Below are 22664 nucleotides of genomic sequence, written 5' to 3'. Positions count from 1 at the left end.
TGGGTTTTTATATTTTGCATCTGTTTCCATACAGTCAGAAAACAAACTTTTAGGAATAGTTTGTCATTTTAGGAAATATGCTTCTTTGTATTTTCCAAAATGTTACAAGTAGCAGATGAAAAGATAGATATCATTTTCTTGTCCTCTATGGTAAGAAAAACGATACAGCAAGCAGCCCTTAGCTTAGCTTAGCACAAAGCCTGTAAATGGGGACACATCTAACGTCTGGATCTGTCCACAAAATCCACTTGACAGTCGCTCTTAATTCAAATGTTGCGTCTGCATCCATCCATCCATCCATTTTCTATACCGCTTATGTGTCTCTTTATATATAAAAAAAACACACATGGCTTTACTGGGAGTTATGAACCAGGCTAGCTGTTTCCCTTTTTTCAGTCTCTGTGCTAAGCTAACCAGCTGCTGGCTGTAGCTTCATATACAACTCCATATACTGATGCAAAGGTAGTGTCAGTCTTCTCAGTCTAAATGTTGGGTCAAGAACAGGTAAATGTGATTCCCAAAATGTCAAACTATTCCTTCAAAAGAAGTTTCTGAGGATGGTGGTGGTTGTGTTTGAGGGCTCATGGCCCTGGTCTTAATGTGTTTCTTGTTCTTATTATCAATTGCACTGTTTTTTTGTCTGTTAATCGAGAATAAAACTGTTATAAAGTTAAAAAAAAAAAAAAAAAAAAGTGAGTCAGTCATTATCATGATAATTATTAAACCACAATTGAATATGATGAATGGGGCGCGACATTAGTGAGTTATCCAGCTACTGGTCTTACTCAAGTTTAAAATGGCAGTTTTAAGCGCGGTAATCACCATGGAAACCTGCACTAACTTCAGAAGAGTAGATCAGAAGCGGTCAACAGCCCGACCACGAACCAATCAGATCACTGGAAAAACTTCAACGATTCCTACGGGATCTCGACATGGACAAAAGAGTTTAATCCACTAAAGACATAAAATAACTCCTGTACTTCCTACTTTAATCAATTGTTTGTAGTGTTAATGTACAGATTCTTATTCTTTTCTTGTTATGTGCTCATTCTGTTTACATTTCACCCGCTGGAATATTACATTTTGCTATTGATGTAAAAGAAATTTCCGAGACAATTCACGCTTAAATCTCACATCATATGAATCACTTCATCCATGGTTCCTATGTTGCTTCTCTTCAACAGCTCCATCTTTGATAAACTCAGAGGCCGTCAGATAAACCAAGAGTTAACAGAACAGGCAGGTTATCCAAGCCGGCTCAGTGAAGCCAGATAACCCTGGGCGGCCAGGCCAGCTGCGCCCTGTGTTGAGGACCAGCTCTCCTCTCCTTGTTTGGTTACCCGGCAGCGGCGCAGACATACGTCATGTGATGGAGTCACATGGTTATCCGGAAGCGGTGATCTGTTTACCTAGGTTTCATCCACACACTGCGACATCCAGCATCTTTTTTCGAAGATGAAATCCGGACACGCTTCAGTGGCATGAATTCACTCGCTGCTCGGTGTTGGTGCCGGTAATGGCGTCCTCCGTCGTCCCTCTGTGATCCTACAAGCGTCTCCATGGCATCTTCAAGTTACACTTGCATCCAAGACAGTGCCACAGGTTCGTCTGTACACCAATCCTGTTTCTCTTTACGCCTTCATGGCGGCAGTCAGTCTGAGTCTGCTCCACTGTTGTTCCAGATATCACAGGTTACTATTATTACTCACCATTTTCACATAATCGCATCACATCAGGTCCATCTGTTCTTTAGGAGCAGGATCTTACGCTTGGATGTGATTTGTGTCGCTCTTATGGAACAACAAAGAAACATCGTCAGAGCTCTGCCTGATAGATACAGTTTTATTTATTAAACAAGCCCACATTAAAGCAACATCCTCATGCTCAACCCATTTAACACAATGACTGATTTACCGGTGAATCAAAGCTTAGAGGTGCACTTCAGAGGACAGCCTTGATGATTTCATCAGGGTTATCTCAGATTGGACTTAAAATAAACCAAAAATACATTTAAAAAACGATTTTGAATTCTTTCTATTATAAAGAGGTGGTATTTGAAAGAATAGGGCATGTAGAAAAAATATTTTCATCATTATTTTTGTCAATTAAATAAACAACAGTTAAAAATATTCCAAGATGAAGTCATCAAATGTCATATTTTGTCTGACCAACAGCTCAGACCCGAAGGATATTCAGTTTAATATAATGTATGACAAGGAAAAGCATGGACGAGAAAAAACACTGGAACTAGCTAATGTTCAAGTCATTAGTAAAATGACTTCAGCAATGAATTGGATATCTCTGTCTCTGCTGCTTCAATTTGAACCATTGTTTTTTTTTTTTATCTGTCTTTGTTGAGCCCTTCAACTCCATGCAAGTGCAAAATTATATCGAACAATTGCCCCTTTAACATTTTGCTAATGCCAGCGTTTAAGGCTCATTCTCTATCCAAAAGTCATCATGTTTCTTTGTATTTCCCAGAGAAGGACAGGCTGCTCTCCTCCATGGCCAGCTATGGGTCCCAGGACCTTCTCGGGGGCGGGAGCCCGCGTCCCACTGGTCTGTTGGGCTCTCATCAGCAGCAGGAGGAAGAGGAGGAGGAGGAGGAGGCCCTGAGGAGGAAACTCAAGTACTTCTTCATGAGCCCTTGTGACAAGTACCACGCCAAAGGGCGCAAGCCTTTCAAACTGGGCCTGCAGCTGCTCAAAATCATCATCGTGACTGTGCAGGTGGATTCAGCTTTATGCTGTAATTTCACCTACAAAATCATATTACCTCAGAACATGACGAGATGTTGCAGTTCAAGAATAGTCTGTTTCATTTTGATGTGCTTTATTCTGACTGTGTTGTAGCTTCTCTCCTGCAGTTACTTGATTGTTGTTTTTTGTCTCTGTCTCTCAGTTGGTGCTGTTTGGACTGAGCAACCAGATGGTTGTGACATTTAAAGAGGAAAACACAGCAGCATTCAAACACCTTTTCCTGAAGGGTTATCAGGACAGCGCTCCTCAGGCTGTCCACACGCAGACGGAGCTGTACAACCACATCCACTTTGCCATAGAGCAGGTAGTGTAATAATAACCCCAACAGTCATATTTTCTATTGTATCTCTAGCAGCATCTATAGTTTTGGTTTTATTAGCTCAGGTCTTCAGAGATCATGTCTCTTAGATTTCTAGGCATTACTGCTTAAATTACATTTTAACAATTCAGCAGCAACAAATATTTTCAGAAATCATGCCCTCTGCTCCTCAGAGCAGTTTACGTTGTAACTATGTTTTTACTGCAGAAATAGTCCCTATGATGATATGTCAGTGATTTACAGCTGTACATACATGACCCAGGGAATATGTAGAAAGACTGGAGTAGCTCCGCTAACATGAAAAAATAAGATCATTAAATTTATTTAAAACTATATATATATTTATGTGGAGGAAGCTAAACATTCAGATAAGATAAAGAATTGGTGTAGGGCTGGACTAAATATTTATTACCACAATGCCCAATAAAGTACAAACTGCAGTAAGCAGACTGCGCAGACCACACCTCCTGACACTTACACATGCTGAGTTAAAGTGCTTCATAAATGGTTGAAATGTCACTCAAAGCAGCAGTAATATAAACTCCAAACTTGACCTGCTGAAGCTTTTACAAAGACCTGTATAAAAAGAACCCCATGAGTCTGCACACGGGGGGTTTGAGCGAAATGCTAACATGCTCTCTGTGACACTGGTGTCATGCTGTTTAGCAGCTATATTGTTCACCATGTTCACCATCTTAACTTAGCATGTTAGCATCACTATAGAATATGATTAGTTTTGTGGGAACCTGGAGATGAAGAAGATGTTTAGAGGTATTTCAGACGCAGTGACACCGCTCAGCAAAGAGACATCGTTTTTTTTTAAATGCAATTTTGCAGTGCTGAGAGGACCACAGAAAGCTGTATTGGGGTGGACACAGAATGTAGTAAAATGAAAACAATCTGCATGATTAAACTTTTACATTTTTCCACCTTGCAAAGAAGCACAGATAAGCACATTTCATGCTGTTGCGCTTTGATTTGTTCATATGCTTCCAGTTCAGTTTTAACTCCACCTCTTCACACCTCTTTTCCCCTCCAGTACATGGCTCTACCTCAGATCTCGCTGGGACGATATGCCTACGTGTTGGGCATCGGTGAAAACGGAACCGCACTGTCCCTCTGCCAGAGATACTACAGGAGGGGCACCATAGACCCCGTCAATGACACCTTTGACATCGATCCCCATGTTGTGACCGGTAGGATGGCCTTTATGTTTCAGACTTTCTCTCCTCACACTCAGTTCTTGTTCAGTAAGTCTGTCCCTGCACACTCAACATTAAAAGCGACAGCCTTGTTTTTACCCAGTGCTCGTGTTTTCTTCGCCCTTGAGCAGATGACTGTGTCAGTAAGTCATCATGTCGCTGCTCCTGATTTGTCGAGAGGTGCCCTGCAACTGTGCCCTACTTGAAATAGTTCCTTTCACAAAAAAAACACAACATTAGAGCTTTTTTTTCCATATACTGTAGTAACAACACACCATGTGTCTGCCTTGGGAAAGAGGTTATTTGCCTACACCTGCTGATCTGGCAGAGATAGCTTTTGGGAATGCAGAATAAATCCTTTGGAAAAAAAATAAAGCAAGATGAATAAAAATCAATGTTATGCTTCAAGGAGACGATTATGCCTTTAAATTCTTTGAGGAAGTGAAGAGATTTAGTTTAGGCTTCATGTGATGTGGAAAAAGATTTGTCTAGTTTTAAAAAATGACTTCCTCATGTCATTTTTTTTTTCTTTTTAGTTCCTCTAATGCTATTTTCAGTTTGGTTTTTTTTTTTCAGATTGCATCGGGCTGAACCCACTGAATTACAGTTCTGGAAACACTGACTACAAGAATTTCACTCTCAAGTTTTACAAGTTAGTTGTTATCATGTCATTTTTCTGAACTTGGCTTGAACAGAAATGTTATTTTTCTTTTCCAGTTTTGACTCTAATCATTAAATTCTCTGTGTCTCCAGGCTGATCAATGTAACGATTGACTTCCAGCTGAAGGCCATCAACATTCAGACCATCATAAACAATGAAATCCCTGACTGCTACACTTTTGCTATCACGGTGAACTCTCTCTCTGCTATTATTTCTGTTTTAATCAACATCTTTGCATGACAGTGCAGGTCAGATTGAAATCTCTCCTAATTCAGCCACATTTGATCACAACTGTACATTTAGAGTTAACTAGTACAGCTGTGTAAAAAGGTCTATACCCAGTGGTTGTACTTTATAGTGACCTATCATTCTTTGCAGATAGGCACCATTATTTTACTCGGCAGGCATCAGAACTAGTTTAATACAGAGAACTTTTAAATATCTAGCAATGGTGGCATGGAATTCATTACCAAATTGCCTGACAGCAGAAAATAATGTTTTAAAAAAAGTTAAGGTTGTACTTGTTTACACAAGGACTAGTATAGAATGCTATGCCTTTCTTGTTTCTAAGGATTTTATGTTTGTTCTTATATGTTTCTGAATACTGGAAATAGATACAGGGAGCTATTTCATCCCATTACTTTTATTTTTGTAACTAGGCAGATTGAATTGAATTGTTAATGTTTTCTTTTCCCAGTTATTAAATGAAATGATTAAATAGATCTATCATATGTGTTTTGAGTCAGTGTTGGTTGTTGTGCATCATAGGGGTTGTGTTGTGTATTGTGAGTATGATGTTTGATGTGTACTGATGGATCTGTTGTCATGGAAGTGTTTATGGGACCCCAGGAAGAGTAGCCACTGTTACAATGCAGCAGCTAGTGGGGATCTAATGAACTAAGTAAGTAAATAAATATATTGTTCTTGTATGTGCTCTCAGATCGTCATGGACAACAGGGCGCACAGCGGCAAAGTGAAGATCAGTCTTCAGAACCAGGCCTCCATAAAGGAGTGTAAAGACCCCAACGTGTCTGGACACGGTGAGTAACTGGTGGTGGACGAGCTGCAGTGGACACATGATGTATGGAGATTTTCATTTATCTGTCTCTTTGTATCAACTCTGTCACGTGTAATCTTCTTAATTGCCTCTGATCCCGGTCGTTCCTCTCCTCCTCCTCCGGCAGCGGAGAGCTATGCACGGGAGTTCTTTGATGTGCTGGTGGCGACAGTCTGTCTGTTGTCCCTTCTCCTGTGTGGCCGCTCCGTCCTCAGAGGCGTCCTCCTGCAACACGTAAGATAGCAGACCAAATATTTATACAGTATGACAATTTTATGCCCCCCCCACCCATTGCCAACATCCAGGGCCGGAGGCATATTGTTTTCAGGTTGTGAATCCCTACATCCCGTTCTCATGGACACTATCTCAGTAACACCTTGAAGGAACTTCTTCCAGTTTTGTACAAACGTTCACTTGTGCTCCAGGACAAACTGTTTAGATTTTGGTGATCAAAGGTGAAAAGTCAGTGTCACCTCACAAAACACTCTTTAGCCATTCCTCAAGACTTCACACAGCATTGATGACAAAATTTCACACAAATGGTTAATATTTTATATGACTCTGGATAAACACTGATGTAATCTGAGACAAGTCTGAGTGGCAGAGGCACACAACCCCGAGGTGGTAATTCTAGTTTCTTCAATACTGAAACCATTGACAGGAATATGTATAGTGACATCCTTGTGCCCTTGAATGTGCATGTGTGTCCTCATGTGGGAACCTCTTCATAGAAACACTGCTCCATAGTGCAACTAGTCTTAATACAATACAAACAATCGTAATTAAAAAAGAGGTGTGGTCTTGGAATATCACCTTTACAGGATAAGACTGCAGTGTTCTGTATTTTTATGACTGACAGCTTCTCATCTCATCGATCATCTCTCTTCCCAGGAGTACGTGCAGTTTTTCAAGCACAGACTTGGCCGCAGTGTGAGCTGGGGAGACAGAATGGAGTTCATCAACGGCTGGTACATCCTGCTCATTGTCAGCGACGTGTTCACCATCGTCGGCAGCTTCATCAAAATTGGGATAGAGTCCAAGGTAACGTGGCACATGTCATTGTTAAGGCTGCTCCCTGCCTTGAGGAAGGTGTCACAGGAAAATAACAATCTCAGGCTGAAGTGAAGACTTGTCTTTTTCAGCAGCACAGTTTCTGGTAATTAACGATGACTGTTGTGATGCAGAATTTCTCATCCTATGATGTATGCGGTATCCTGCTGGGAACCTCCACTCTGCTGGTGTGGGTGGGAGTCATCCGCTACCTCAGCTTCTTCCAGAAATACAATGTACGGGAAAGACACACGCACACACACACACACACACAATCATGTTAGCAGGAGGTCTTTTTTCCCTCTTTATCTTGTGTGTCTCCCTCGCTGCTCTTTCTTTGAAGTGTAAATATGTTTTGCCCCCCCCACCCCCACCCTCTTTTTCCCACAGATCTTGATTGTGACTCTCAGAGCTGCTTTTCCTAATGTCATCCGCTTCTGCTGCTGTGCAGCTGCCATTTATATGGGATATTGCTTCTGTGGATGGATTGTTCTGGGGCCCTATCATGCCAAGGTAGCGAACTCAGCAATGTCTGAAAGCACAAATGAGGTGGCATCATTCAGACCAGAAGTACAGCCTATTATCATAAAATGCCCTCCAGCATATCATCTTTGTAGCTATGTATAATTAATGAGAGGAGAAAATGGACTTTTACTAAATATGAATCATAACAACATTATGTTGGTTTATTACTTTTAGCTTGTAATATTGTTCATATTGTTTGTAATGTGTTCGAGTAGAAACAGGGAAATCAAATAACCTTAAAAAATAACAGCTAATAAAACCTAACATATTCAAGATAAATAAAATGAAAGAGTTAACTAAAAGCACCCAATTAAACAACTGCTCACCTTTCTAACACTGAGTCTTGTGTATACAGTTTCGCTCCCTGTCCATGGTGTCAGAGTGCCTGTTTTCTCTGATCAACGGGGACGACATGTTTGTAACGTTCGCTGAGATGGAGCAAAGCGGCACGCTGGTGTGGATCTTCAGCCAGATCTACCTCTATACCTTCATCTCCCTCTTCATCTACATGGTGCTGTCCCTCTTCATCGCACTCATCACCGGGGCCTACGACACCATTATGGTACAGTCTTGCTTTCATTTGGTTATGTGCTTGTTTACGTGCATTTTCAGTCGTGCTAGTAGTGTGGCAATGCCGGCCTGTCGGTGTGTCAGTCCAGGCTGAAATATCTCAGCTACTGAATGACCATGAAATTCATAATTCAGAGAGGATAAATAATAATGGCTTTGATGATCCCCTGACTTTTCGTCTAGTGCCATGGTCAGATCAAAATATAAATGTGTTTGGGAGCGACCCAATAGCCCAGGTTGGGCGTGTACCACATGAGTACAAATGCTCTTAACAGGCGAGTCGCAGGTTCAACTCCCAACTGCCCCGACTCTTTCCTGCATGTCATTCCCCCTCTTTCTGGCCCTTTCCTGTCACTCTCTACTTTTCTATCAAACAAAGCCACAAATGCCCAAAAATGTCTTTAAAAAATAAATATAAATGTGTTCAATACTTTGGTTTATGATCAAGTAACTAATGACATTACTATCAGGTTGTAGTTGTACTTCGTGTTTTGTGCTTTTTATCAGATGTTAGCATGCTAATAAGCTAAACTGAGACCAAGTCAAACATATCACCTGCTAAACATCAGCATGTTAGCATTGTTGTTGTTAGCCTGCCAATGTTAGCATTTAGCTCAAAGCACTGCTGTGACTAAATACAATCTCACAGAGACACTACAAGCTACAGATGAGAAAAAATAAAGAGTGTTGTCTGCTCTGAAACTTTAAATTGAACCTTAAAGTGATGATGGGAATTTTGAAAAGCATCAAAGAGCCATTAAGAGCTGCAAACTAAAAACCTGGCTGTGAATCGGTGATGAGGTGGATGTTTTAAAAATGTTCAGCTTGGTGTTTGTCGTCCCACAGGCGCAAACGCAGGAGCAGGTGCGCGTCACTGACCTGCACGCGTTCATCGCAGAGTGCACGGACACGCCCACCTCTGGCAAGTTCCGGGGGCCTGAGGGGTCGTCGTGCTCATTCCTCTGCTGCTGTGATTGGTGAGGAGGAGGAGGAGGCACAGAGGGAGTACGTGTATGTGTGGATGGAAAAGAGATTTTTTTTCTCTCTTTAAACCACCAAATTTCCACTCCAGTGATAGCTGAGTGCAATTTCACTCCTTTTTCCAGATACCCAGCAGGGACTATAAATGCCTTGAAAGTGAACTGACTGACCTTGGACCACATTGTCCTCTGTGCCCATGTTTGAATTTTGCATTTAAATTTGTGCTGGAACGATAGAACACACTGCACTGTCACAAGCCCAATTACCTGCTTCGGCTTGTGTACTGTATGAATAATTTATTGTCTCTTTTTGAAATGTCAGTTTGTTAGAGCTTTGATGAGTAGACGCATTATGCCAGTAAACACATTCATTGCTGTGGACTGGACACAGAGTCCACCATGTAAAATGGATGCAAATGTACACTTGAATGCACCATATACAGGGAGGCATTATTTTTGTGACTCTTGATTATGTTAATATATAAATTTGTCATCTGGATCTTCATAGCAGAGGTAGAATAGACTCAAGATGATAAAAAGAGCCATTATAAAGTGCTGTGAATATGCATTTGCTTCTGCAGCATTTTTAGTCAAGGCCGTTCGTCCATTCTCTTTCTCATTCTTCACCCCTCGCCCCCTTTGTTCATGTCCTGTGGCTGGAAGGAGATGATGGCTGCACGGTGAAGGACAAGCCCTGCAGGCAACCAGTTAGTCATCAATATGTATGAGCTGTTTCTGCTGTAAAGAGCCAGGTGACTGCACACTAATGTCCTGCAAGACGGGGCATTTTCGCCGTTTGGTTTGAAGTGCTCCATGCAAGGCTGCAGAATAATAATTGTATAGAAAACCAGGATACAAACAATGTCCAGTGACGTTTAAAGAAAAAAAGTCTGTCGTAGTAGATCATTTTCACATTGTGCTAGAGCTCGCTGCCTTACAAAGGCAGAGCGCAGTAACTACAGGAACAATAATGCTGAGGAGAAGGGTTTGAAGCTGGAAGGCTTTCAGCTTTCAGACGGGTTACACATCCTTCATATTATTCCTTCTTTATGCTGATAGTTGTCATAGACTTAACATAAAACCCAGACACATACTGCACTCACTCATTTACAGACGAGAATTCCACCAGTCACGTCTTTCACTGCAGTCTGATCCTGCAGGGACGGTAGTTACTGCCGCTCTGCTAAGCTAAGCTAAGCTAGTTAGCATTTAGCAGGACTAATTCATCTGGTGTCACTTTTTCCTTGTGAGTTTAGATTTAGGTACTGTCTTACATATAGATAATAATAAGTTCAATTACTAAGATGTTTGAGCATCACAGTTTAATTTTTAACCCCAGGAAACATTTAAAAGTGGGTAATTAGCGTTAGCTAAGGCTATTTCACCAGCTAGCCTTAACTGGCCACTGCAGTTTGATTTTTACTTGTGAATTTTTCGTGCTGTTTTTATCCCATAAAATTACACACTTCTAAGGTATAATGATTTTTTATGGAAAGATACAACGCGAGGAAGTCAGATTCCTGACTCAGTTTTGAACAAATAAGTGTCAGACTTTGACACTGTCAATACGCATGACTGAAGCCATGTGTAATACCCCGTCTTTTTATTTGTGAATGACTAAGGACATCTCTACAAAGCAGCAGCTCTTCATTGACGCTTTTAAAAGAAATATCACTGTTACTGTGGAAACTTACTGAATTGGTTATGTCATTCCAGCATTGCTGTGTAAGGTCAAATGAAGGGCACGGTTCAATGGAGGAGGGACATTCACTGCATAAAACTTGCATCAGGATAAGAGGGAACAAAGGGATTTGAGATGCTACATTTATGTTTGATGCTTTTGTATTTTTTGTTAATTGCTTACTGACATGTTTACTTAAATTAATTGATATTGTTTACAATCACAACAGGTAGAGCACGTGTCTTCTCTTCGGGTATTTATTTACACGCACTTACTTATTTGCACTTCTTGAAGACTGATGTACAGCTTCATTTAATTTGAATGTGTCACATGGGAGCTGTAGAGCACAATGGAGCTAAGCACTGTGTTTATAATGCATCGGTTAATGTTCTCCTGACTCTTCTGGGAAGGTTCTTCAATGCAATTTTGATTTAATGGTGACAGTATTATTACTCACTCGCTTTGTTTACTTATATTCTCTATGCTGTCTTAATTATTTTACCTCATTCTAAAAATAAGGAAGTAATAGCTAAAAGGGAGTTTATCTGTTAATGTATAAGAGGAAATTGTACAGGTTTTTACCCTCATTTGTAGTGAATCTTTTCTGTGAAGATGCTGCCTTCTGAATGAAAGTACACCATCAGCAAAATAAACTGGAAACACTGAAACTGTCAAGATTGCTGAGTTGAGGCTTTTCTGTTCCACAGCAGACATGTTCTGTGTCCAGTTTTGCAGTCAGTTGTTCAAATTCTTAGTTCAACTATCCATAATATTATAAACATGTGTAAGGATTCTTCAGAACGGTATCTATTTCCACTGATATGTTTATAAAGTAGTGTAAAAAAGTTTATTTATCAACCTGTTGCCACCAAATACCAACACAAACCTTTTTCTGCATGAGCCACTTAACAGTGTTTCAGTCCATCATCTTACACCAGAGTATAGATTAGCATTTTACATTTTAAAATACTACATGGAGCTCCCAAAATGTTCAATATGAAATAGATAAAAAAGACTTAATGAAGCAATCACATGAATAAACCATGTAAAAAAAATGTTTTTAAAAAAAGAACAAATAAACAAATATTATTTTATCATTCTAATTTTCATATAATTATATCGGATATAATTTTTATTTCACTGTAATTTTTTTTTTTAGTTCATTTTATTCCAACAACACTCCCATTTCATTATGGTATTTTTTCAACAGTTGTTGCAACAGTTGTTCCCTCTAAAGCTAGTTAGCTCAACAACTGTGACCAAATTTAGCCAGTTAGCTCCTGTTAGCTAGAATAATAACAAAGCCAAAATTATTCTCAGTCAGCCAACTATGAAATACAATACACATTACACACACACACACACACACACATTTAACTTAAAAGGAATGCTTATGCTAACTACCTAGCAGGTTGTGAGCTTGGATTATTACTGTTTCAAAGTGAGTGGACAGGGTTAGCAGGGTTAGCTGCTAGCTCCTGTTGACTCCAACACTAAATAATAAATAAATAAAAATATAAAATAAGAAAAACTGTTGAAAATAAGCGTTTCATAATAAAGACTTTTAATGATTTCTGAAAATTATTTCATGCGTTTTATTCATTTTATTTACTTCACACTTGGACACTTTGCCAAGTTAACATGGCAATTACCCACTGCATACATTTTTCATGGACTGCCCAGGGTATGCTGTGACAGGATGGTTAAGAAAATGGATACATACAAACACAAAGCTTGGATCTCATGAGGCTGATGAGACCCTGGTATGTTGTGGTTGTCTGAGACCACTAGAGGGAGAGAGCAGGCTCTGTCTGGAGCCACCAGCAAACCAATCACAGGAAATCAATTCAGTCCAGAAACAATAATGAAATGAGAGAAAGCTAAAACACAGGCACTTTGAGGAGGAGAGGAGGATTGAAACATTAAACTTGGTGCCTTCATTAAAGATAAATAATTCTGAAATGCTGTATAATTAAAGTACTCAACCTTGAAGCCAACCGTCATCACAGACTACCTCACTTCTCAGCACAAGGTAAGTAGAGGCAGAGTCAAAATGAAAAAAATAAAATGCACTTTACTGGAGATGCAAATGGACGAAAATAAGAGAGCATAGGGGACTGACAAGATCAAGGCAGATATGTGCACACTCAGTCCTCTTAGTGCGGTGGAGTGGTATAGTTGTCCAATATCCTTAGTACCTGCATGCATTATTTACTCAAGGAGGCTACCAGGGCTGAGATGAAGCACTTAGAATCAGACTGACAGGAACTGGCCTGTTCTGGACATCGTCAGGTTTCAAGGCAAAGCTGATTAAACAGTCCCAGAGAGAAAACACGCTGTGAGCCATGGCCTTGCAGCTGGTTTCTACCTTGTTAACTGCATTAACAGGGCAACTCTCTTCTAATCCTCGAGTAAATGACTAGAATAAAAATCAGAGGGAATCTGAATCCTGGGGACACAGGTTATTTATCTGCATTACCATTAAGATCATCACCATATTCTGTACAGGATAAATGTATACTGTGTCTGGCCCACACACTGCAGAAGGGCATACATGACATATGATAATGGTCCATTAATGAGGTTCCTCAGCATTGCCTGTGCATCCCTCTTCACATGTTGCCTGTCACTGAGTGCAGAAGCATCCTGCATGTTAATGATATGCTGTGCTGGCATGTTGTGCTCTTTAGGGAGTCCATGCTGTGCTAAGGGAGAAGCAGCCGCACCAGCTTGTGCTAACCTGTATCTGCCTGGTATTCATACACACACACACACACACACACACACGCCACCATTTTGTGAGATAATGATATTCGCGTTATTAGAGTGTGAAGTGTTACGCATGGTGATACCTCTCGTGGGTTTTGAAGCTACTTGTGTTAAGAGGGGTTTGATTTGTTAATATCTCAACGAAAAGATGGCGGCTGTGTCTGATGCGATGGGTGTGTCTCTCAGTGCCAGCTGCTTTCTTGAGGGCTTGGCTGTCTAGCAGGAGATTCAGACCTCTGTATAATCTTTCAGTACATGCTGGAATACAAAACACACAATGAGAGCATGACAGTATCTGCTGATAGATAAATAAATAATGTGTTGTCTAAGAGTTTATCAAAGGTAGAAGACCCCTGACTGGAGGCCAGGTTTTAGGGCTTGACTGAGCGCCAGCCCTTTTGTGCTGTGGCTGCCCCAGCTGGACTATGGGCCAGGGGGAAAAAACAATGAGATAAATAACACGGGAACTGTGCAGCGGGGTACACAGCCCTGCCCCTTCCTGTCTCCGCTGCTGCACACCAACGCCTGCGTGAAAAAAACACCTTCCTCTCTTTGTTGCGCCTGGTTGACCATGCCAATACGTCCATCAGCATCAAGCCAGCAGGCATCGAATCCCCCGGAGTCCCCACCCTCTTCCTGGTCTCCTTCCATGTCTTTCATACGTTTGCACACACACCTGCATGCACACTGCATGATCACATGTTCGCACAATGAAATCCACTTACAGTTACAGTGCTCTATGGGGGTGTCACTTTCAGCTCTGTACAACCTGACCAGCTATCTCAATAACTTGATTAATCCTGCAGATATTTCTGTGGGTATGACTTGACCTTCAGTTACGATCAACAGCAAGACAGGTGGCTTTGTAGAACAGCAGATAACACTGAGCAGTAAGAAGAATTTACTGACGGAGGTGCAGCCCTTTAAGCTGATGGAGAGTAGTCTGAGGTCAGTTCACAGAGGAGGACAAACAACACTTCCTCTGGAAATCTGACTGACAGAGATAAAGAGAGACATGAAATAATAATAACCTTTTTTTTTTGTTTCTTTCTTTTGTTTGTTTTTTACCAGTCACGTGCATATGTAGTCTACGTTTTCAGTTTGGTACCATATATTTCCACCCTGAGCTCAGACAGGCAATGCAGGGCCAAATCTCCCCTCTCCAGCATTTGGAAAGAGAAGAGTGCACCACAGGCTCGACATGAAAAGAAGCCCATCCAGTACAGACCAGTACACAAAAGCCTGGCTCATGTAGACAGGGGCAGGCGGCTGCTGGGAGCTGAGCAGCAGTGCAGCAGACAGACAGGCAGACAGGCGGCATGCCCTCCCAGACTGTCTCTGATGATAAGCCCCGTTCTGGTGAGGAGCATGGCACACCGAAACAAAAGCTTTTAAGCCATGAAACAACGCCCCTCAGTGTCTAATTGTGACAGAGAGAAAAGGCACAACTTAGCTGAAAGGCTCGCAGACTATCTGCTGCTCCTTGCTCGCTCAATTTCTCGCTGGCGAGCTCACACTTTTAAATTAGTTTCTTCCAATTTCAGCTCTGTTCATTCATCTCTGTGACAGACTGATGTCGCAGGCAGGTGCACGTTAGGCTGCATCCATTCTTAACAGCCTTTATAGTTTGTTGCTCGCAGGACATTGGACTGTTAAGACAAAGAAACTCAAAATGTGCAAGGCCTTCAATTTCATGTACGTATTGGTAGCATGATTACATCCTAATTTTGAAATAACTTGTTCAAAATCACATCAAAATAATCTTAATGACATCGTTGCAATCAACAGGTCTGAAATGCCTTGAGAGATTTTGAATCCTCGATGCAACAGTCACACTGACGGCGGACAATGCAGGCAACTTGATGCATGTGGGGCAGCAGTAATGCACCATTTAAGTGTGAGTGTGTGCGTGTGTGTGTGTGCAGTCGTGCATGGAGAACAGAAGAAAAGGGTTTGAAGAGGAGAGAAAAAGGGGTGCGGGGGCCTAGGAGGGAGGGCAACAGACAACCAGGAGGAACTCGGGCAAGAGAGTAGGGTGACTTGCAAGAGGTGACATCATCCTCAATTTGAATAATCCCCCAGCCTGGGAGGTGATTGGCCGCTCTTAGAGAAAGCAGAGTTCCCCTGCTATTCGCTATTCACTCCTTTCAATTTCAGCATGGCGCGCTGTGGTGGTGAATGTTGCCTTCATGGGCTCATAGTAAGCTCCTATTTCTGATGTTGCCATTTGTAACAAGGAAAAAGTGCGTTTTTTTTCTCCTTTATTTTCCCCAAGAATATGCAGTGTGAGAATGCGTTAGGCATTGCCACACCAGACATAAGCCAAACCGCCATTCCACCCTCCATTCATTGACTTTAAACACACTGGTGGAGAAGAGAAAGGGAGTAGGACACAACCTCAATTAACAATATGCAAATTATAGCAGTGTTTGCTCATCTTACTGGACTAACAATCTTTGTTTTGTTCACAGTCATGCCTCTGCTGAGAGTGCGATTGATCTCCATTTACTTTTCAGTCTTGTCACACCCATGACTGACCAGCTTGGCAGGGCGGATCCCGCTGCCATTTAAAAGACATCTCTAATAGTGAAGAACTAGACTTGTCAAACAGGTGTAACTTATAACATTATTTAGTAATAGCTGCATCCCATGTAGGTGTGCCATGGAATTAACTTCCCAATGAACTGACAGCTCCCTATTAATACACATCCTTCCAATGTGCATTACTGTACTATACACATTCCTGAAGCTCCAAACTCCAGCTAGGCTACTCCTGTCCAGGATACATTTCACTGAATATTATGCTCTAGCAGCACATACTCCTAAACAAATCTGCACTCTGCTGGCTGTGCACATTGGGTCAGTTCACCTGTAATGGTTGGTGCTAAAAGCCGGTGTTTTCTGTGACTCTGTGGGAAGCTTTGTAAAGTCAAAGCTGAACGTAAAATACACAAATAAATAAAATAATCTGTTTCTCACAAGTCCCCAACTTTATTGAAGTGTACACTAAATTCCCAGGTTACTCCTTTATTTTAATATGGAAATCCAAATGACTAGAGCTGCAGCCAATGGTTGTTTTAATTACGGATCAATCTACTGACTATTTTCTCAATAAACTCAATTAATTGTTTGGTCAATAAAATGTTAGAGAATAGTGAAAATGCACCAGGCTATTTCCTTGCTGGTAACTCTCTGCAGTCTTCCAACGAAGAAATCCCTGTAGTCATCTTTAACACTTTTGTTTTTGTACGTTACAGACAAACTGTATGTAAAGTATTGATTACTGCGCTTCAGATGATTTTGTTGCCTTTGGATAGAGCCAGTCTGGCAGTTTCTCCTGTCATCCAGTATTAACTCTCACCTTAGAAAGAGAATAGGCATATTTTCCAATTTGCTGAGCTACTCCTTCAAATTATTAATGAAGCATCAAGTATGTTAATTTCCAGATTTTTTGTAGCTCAACTGATCGAATAAATTAGTAGTTTCATTTGGTGATCCTCTTTCCCTATAGGGCCCCGCCTTTGGACATGTTTGCTCATTAATGTCACAAGGTACTATAAGAAACGCTGACGATGATCATCGGTCTTCCATGTGTGGAGTTGTGATTTTTCCCACTTTTCCTGCAGCACTGAAGGCGTCGCCCTCTCCTCTCCTCCGCCTGTCCATCCATCCGCTCGCCGGTCTACCGCCGTGTGTGTGTGTGTGTGTGTGTGTGTGTGTGTGTGTGTGTGTGTGTGTGTTGAGTGAGGACTAAAGCGTCGTTCTCCTCCTTTCTTCCTTTCAGTGAAGGCGCATCACTTGTGAAAAACGGCGCTCAAGAGCCAGAAGTTTCTCTTCTGTCGGCCTGACTCGCTCAGCTCCGCTCTCCCGCGATTTCCTTCCATACTTCCCGGTTTCATTTTTATCCCCACATCCTCACTTTCTGGTTTTTTTTCTGACTGGAGGATTCAGTCGGGGTGTACTGGCTAACACTGGGCGTAGCTGGAGAGGATTTTGCTAGCTCGCCGCTGCACTGACTGGTAAGGGCGATATTGTCTTAGCTGTAGCTAGCATGCTAACGTCAGTTTGTAACAACTGTTGGGCTAATTAACGTCCATTAAAGGCGACTTTTAAATTAATGTGAAGTCTGTCGTCCGTTACAGACGTTAGAGTCTCACCGTGGTGTTGGTTGAGGTTCCTGTTTCAGAAACAGTGCATCGGAATCACAGCGTCTCTTTGTGTGAATGAATAATTTTGTTGAAGATGCAGTTGTAACTGTTTTGTTTGAGTGTCACTGTTTGTTTTTGTCGATGAGCCTCCCTGCTTCAGATTCACTCTGGCTCCTGTAGAAAGGGCTTGATGGGGCGGTGGCAGACTGCATGGTAGCTGGAAGTGCTCAGAAGATCTGTGAGGTCAACCTAAAACAGATCAGTTGTTTTAAATTGTGCTCATTTTCGTTTACAGGACGTTTTCCCTGATTGTGTGGTCATTTTGCTTCCTTTTTCCTTCCCTAAACTTTTCATTCTTACCTCCCCTCCTTCTCCATCCTCCGTCGCGGATGCCCATTGTTCTGCGATGGGCCAAGTGGCGTGTGTGAGGGCTGAGAAACGTTTCAGCCGCCTAATAATCTGACGGATGCCCGCTCGGTTTTCTTGTCAACCAAACGGAATAACTTGGGGGCATTTGTGGCATGTTAAAGCAATAATTTCCTCAGACCTTGGAGGGAGCGTGTGAAGCTGAAATATCTCTGAGAGGGGCTGCGCACAGACTCAAGCTGGCATGTAATCAGAGGTGATTAATGTCACCCCCAAAAGTGATCAGCTATTGTGGTGCGAGAGTTAGGGCTGGAGGGGCCCGTAGCTGCTCCTTCACTGGGTCTTTTTGGTGAGTGAGTGCAACAAGACAGATTACACTCCCCTCTGTAGAACAATGGGGAGGAGAGAACACTGCCAGTTCCCAAAGCCTGGCCAAGAGCATTTAATAAACGGCAAACATGCAAGCATTGAAAATCTTTATCCTCAGCCCACAACTCTATTCCCATCCCCTGAGGTGCCGCAGACAGCGACATAAATTGTCTCAAGCTTTGTGGCCACAGTGGGCATGGCTCTTTCAATAATGTGTGGTGATCGACCATGAGGTATTGATGTCATCCCGAGTAAATGGCATCCCAGGGCGACTAATATGGGGGCTTGGATTGGAGAGACTCCAGTACTCTTAAGTCAGAGGTGGACTAAGCCATCAGCTTGTCTCCCCCCACCTTGCATGGATGAGAGAATGGCTGACTCACAGTGTTGGTGAATGAGGCAGGGAAATGGAGGACAGGCAGTCTAATGCAATCATGTGAAATTAAATTTAGCTACCATTAAAAACCACGCTCTGTTTTTATGAAGTTATTTAAGATGATCTTAAAAAGATTATTAGATGAAGAATGAGGATGCCACAGGCGTTCTGTGTGTGAAGAGGTTTTGTCTGAAACTATACTTGAATAAATGAAGCTGATTATTGTAATTGAAATGTATTTAAAAAAATGGGTACAATAATCTGCATTTAATTCTGTAGTGGACTGAGGTTAGTTTCTTCTTTGCTGCTTTGGGTTTTTATCACTCGCTTTGTTGGAAGGGCTAGAATCAAGGGTGTGAGTGTCTACAGTGTTAGCTGCCCAATGCAATGAGAATGAGATCGCACTGCCAGTGTCTGAAACAATCTTTCATATACAGAGGGGGCATACTTTTAGAAACAAAACTACTAATGCTGAAATTGTGATTAAATCAATCAATGGTGGCTTTTAATCCATTGTAATTATCAATATTATTAATAATCAATTATTTAGTAGATTTTAATTAATGATATTTAGAGTAATGATATTCAATAACCAATATTTTTTTCTTATAGGCTTGTAAATGCAAAGAGTTGTTTGGTTTTGTTTGATTTATATAATTTTAAAATGACACTGGTTGCGTTAAAGCTTCAGTTTGGGCTCTGGTAACTCCAGATTGACATTTTTCATGTTGACATTTATGTTCCCAGTGATTTATGAATCACTCAGTTGACCAACAGAAAATTAATCTGCAACAGTCAGTTAGTTATTTCAGTCATTTTTTTTATGTGAAAATGCCAAATATTCAGTGGTTCCAGCTTCTAAAAATGAGAGAATTTGCTGCTTTTCCTCATCATATCTCTAGGATAGTTGGTTGGATAAAACAAGTGATTTGAATATGCCACCTTGGATTCTGGGATGTTATAATAGGCATTTTTCATTATATAGACATTTAATAGATAAAATGGTTCATTGGTTAATCAAGAAAATGGTTGGCAGATTAATTGATAATGAAAATAAGTGTTAGTTGTAGTTCTAACAAATGCACAATGATGAGAGCCACCAACAACATGTCTCTTCTGTTGCGGCTGTTCTATGCAAAATGTGCTTAAAACTGACACAGTATAGTTTCACATTGAATGACTTTCATAAGCTTGTATTTTAGGGCAATTTAAATTTAAATGATCTATTTTGCCCCCAGCTGGCTGCTGGAGGCAAATTAGGCTGCCTCGGTCAAGAGAGGGGCGGTGATTGTTGCATTAATAGACCTGTGTGTCAGCTTGCCCTTAGCCTAAGGACTGGTGTTGGGGTGGGTGTGTGACTCAGAATGAAATCCCCCCCTCAGCTCTGAACTTCTTAGTTGTGACAAGGGCAAGCCTCTGCCTCTGGTCATCCTCAGGCTTTTTTCAGTTTGAACCCGTGACCCTTGCACTTTTTGGCGTCATTAGAAATTACCACCATCATCTCTAGCCCTGTTTTAAGCCATGACAACAACTGCACAGTAGTTTCTTGTTTTGAGTTTATCAAGACAGCAACAGAAACTGTGTGTTTGGCTGAATTTCCTCCTCTGTTTTCTGGGTGATTGAGGCTCGAGGAAACTACTGCCAGCGGCACCACAGTGAATTTGCACAATGAAGATAAAGCAGACATAAACTTTGCTGTTGTCTGTGCTCCCAGTCTTGATAGTGACCATGGTCGGTGGTGTCACAGTTGTCAGGGCATGCAGTTGGCAACTGGCGGCGTGGTTTTGAGGCTGCATTTGCCAGCAGCTGCAGTAATTTGCTGTGTTTGACGCTCTGAATTCCTCTGGTGGGGGATAATGGATAATGGACGTGGTTCACAGCCCTGTTGCTAGGCTTCAAGACCAAAATTTTCATGGCACAGTGTGGTAGCAGTGACTGATTGTTTGCTGTATTGCAGCCTTGGAGATGGTAAAAATAGGGCAAAACATGATGTTTGCTATATCAGTCGTCATGTTTGCTCTACTACCTGTGGCACACAGATACTGATGTCAGCGGCTCCCTCTTTAAATTGGCATCGCTGTACATTTGCTGGTCTGGCCTGGAGGCTGTGGTTGGAGGCTACCCATTCTGCCCTCACCATAGCCATGGGTGGAATGATAGGCATTTGTGCCAGACACTGGTGCTGACAGAATGATAGACACCCTTTACCATAGGCAACTGTAGGGACCAATTTGTTTCTCCTGTCATATCCATTTCCACTAGTGACATTTAAATCTGGCTGTGCCCTGGTTCAGTGGATTTGTCTGCTGCCACAAAGATCATCATCAACTCTCTGTGAAGTGCTAAATGTATGTCTTTATGGTTGTTGTGTATGTGAGCAAAAACTGTGTATAAAAGCCATTTGTGTGGTTTGTGGTTTAGTTCTTAGAAAGCTGTAGTTAGTAGGTGCTGGTGTGGTCAGCCATCCAACCTATCTGCCCTCCTGCGAGGGATCAGATTCCATCTGGAACGTGCCTTGTTCTACTTCAAACAGGAGGACATAATCCTCTTATGGACACAGTCGTTCCACTTGTCCGTGTGTCCGTGTCCCTCGTGCAAAATCTCGAGAGAGAGCGCCGGAGCCTCTCGGGTGTGTTCCTGCCATCCTGTCCAGATGCCTCGGTTCTGCCCTCTTCCTCCATCTCTGTATCTGCTCTATCTGGTGTCAATGATCCAAGCCACCAGCTGGTCCTGGGCTGGCCTGATCTCATTTACCCCCGGAGAGGAGCTTGTTTGTGGGCAGACGGCCCATTATGGAGATGATCCAGCAGCTCTTCAAGTTACAAATTAGCCTTAGTTTCTCTGTAGGGTCCTCTGTCTCGCCTCTTGTCTTGCTGTTACTAACTGGTTCTCTCCGTCTCTGTCCCTTTTTTACCCCCCCCCCCCTTTTTATTGGCCTCTCCTATAACCTTGTCACTGCTATCTCTCTTATCTCCCAGGGGAGAGGACTAACAGCATCAGAGGAACCTGCCTTACTAATGCACTTCCTCTGTCTGTCTGTCTCTTTTTCTGTCCTGCCCATCTGTGGAGCTGCTAGCCCGCCTCCCCGCTTTCTCCTGTGCGATCAATATCCACACAGCTTAGCTCTGCGCTGCCCTGCTGGTCGTCCCTGCAGGCGGTGGAGCTCAGCCAGGCTGTAGTAGGGCCCTCGCTGATGGGGCCTTGTTTGTAGTCGGGCTCTGTCTCAGCCTTTATTGTTTTGGGGCTGATGGACCCTATAGCCCTGCCTCCCCACAGCATTGTCTCGTTTCTGGGACATACTGAGGCCTCTGTTACTGCTGCGTATCCCTCCCTCATTCTTTCTTGTCTTTCTTGAGCTTCTCTCTGTTCCTCTTTCTCTCTCTCCCTGTAGCTGCGTCTGTGTAGCTACTGTTTGAGGACAGTCGAGGCCGACTGTACAAGATTAGCATCTCTCTTTGTCCAGGGTTAACAAGCTCTGTCATGTGTTAATCTGCCTGTCCCCAGGGGGCCGAGTTTCTCCGAGCCCGGACACACCATGGGAAGGACAGGGTTCGAGTGTTTGTATGGTTGTATACGTTGTGTGCATGAGCTTGTTTGGTTGTTTGGTGCTTGTTGGGAGGAGGGGGGTGGTGTGAATGCACACAATGTACATCCCTAAACTGTGGCATTAGGGCGCTTGAATTCTTTATCATGTGTGGCCATCTTACTCGCTTTTTGCTGATCTTCATTACGAAAGGAAAGGTAATTAACAAAGAGATATATTTTTATGTAGCTTTGTAATCCTTTAATTTCAGTTGAGTCCCCACTGGAGGACATTGTAAAATCTTAGTGT

At 42.2% G+C, this 22664-nt stretch overlaps 2 protein-coding genes across 2 annotated transcripts in view; both read left to right on the top strand.

Annotated features, from left to right (window-relative positions):
- The first annotated feature begins 1364 nt into the window (after positions 1 to 1364).
- mcoln1b (mucolipin TRP cation channel 1b) lies at positions 1365 to 11479 on the top strand. Its single transcript, XM_071474546.1, has 13 exons — positions 1365 to 1602; positions 2482 to 2729; positions 2902 to 3063; positions 4118 to 4274; positions 4857 to 4932; positions 5034 to 5130; positions 5882 to 5981; positions 6126 to 6232; positions 6890 to 7039; positions 7183 to 7284; positions 7439 to 7561; positions 7929 to 8135; positions 8990 to 11479. The coding sequence occupies exons 1-13, from the start codon at positions 1560 to 1562 to the stop codon at positions 9122 to 9124; spliced, it is 1707 nt and encodes a 568-aa protein (XP_071330647.1). The 5' UTR covers positions 1365 to 1559; the 3' UTR covers positions 9125 to 11479.
- Positions 11480 to 17245: 5766 nt separating this feature from the next.
- Positions 17246 to 22664, top strand: part of prr36b (proline rich 36b) — a 29384-nt gene continuing 23965 nt past the window's right edge. The window contains exon 1 of the mRNA XM_071474540.1: positions 17246 to 17592. The gene's annotated coding sequence lies outside the window, so the exon portion shown is untranslated. The remainder of the gene's footprint in view (positions 17593 to 22664) is intronic.

Source organism: Trachinotus anak, unplaced genomic scaffold, assembly GCF_046630095.1.
Source record: "Trachinotus anak isolate AG129_WGS33_773 ecotype Australia unplaced genomic scaffold, CSIRO_AGI_Tana_v1 ptg000003l, whole genome shotgun sequence".
Taxonomy (NCBI): domain Eukaryota; kingdom Metazoa; phylum Chordata; class Actinopteri; order Carangiformes; family Carangidae; genus Trachinotus; species Trachinotus anak.
The sequence above is the reverse complement of the archived record's forward strand: the minus strand, read 5'-3'. Positions and strand labels throughout refer to the sequence as shown.

Coding starts and splice junctions, on each gene's coding strand:
- mcoln1b (XM_071474546.1), top strand. CDS start 1,560: ATGGCATCTTCAAGTTACACTTGCATCCAAGACAGTGCCACAG. Junction 1,603..2,481: donor CATCCAAGACAGTGCCACAG/GTTCGTCTGTAC, acceptor TGTATTTCCCAG/AGAAGGACAGGCTGCTCTCC. Junction 3,064..4,117: donor TCCACTTTGCCATAGAGCAG/GTAGTGTAATAA, acceptor TTTCCCCTCCAG/TACATGGCTCTACCTCAGAT.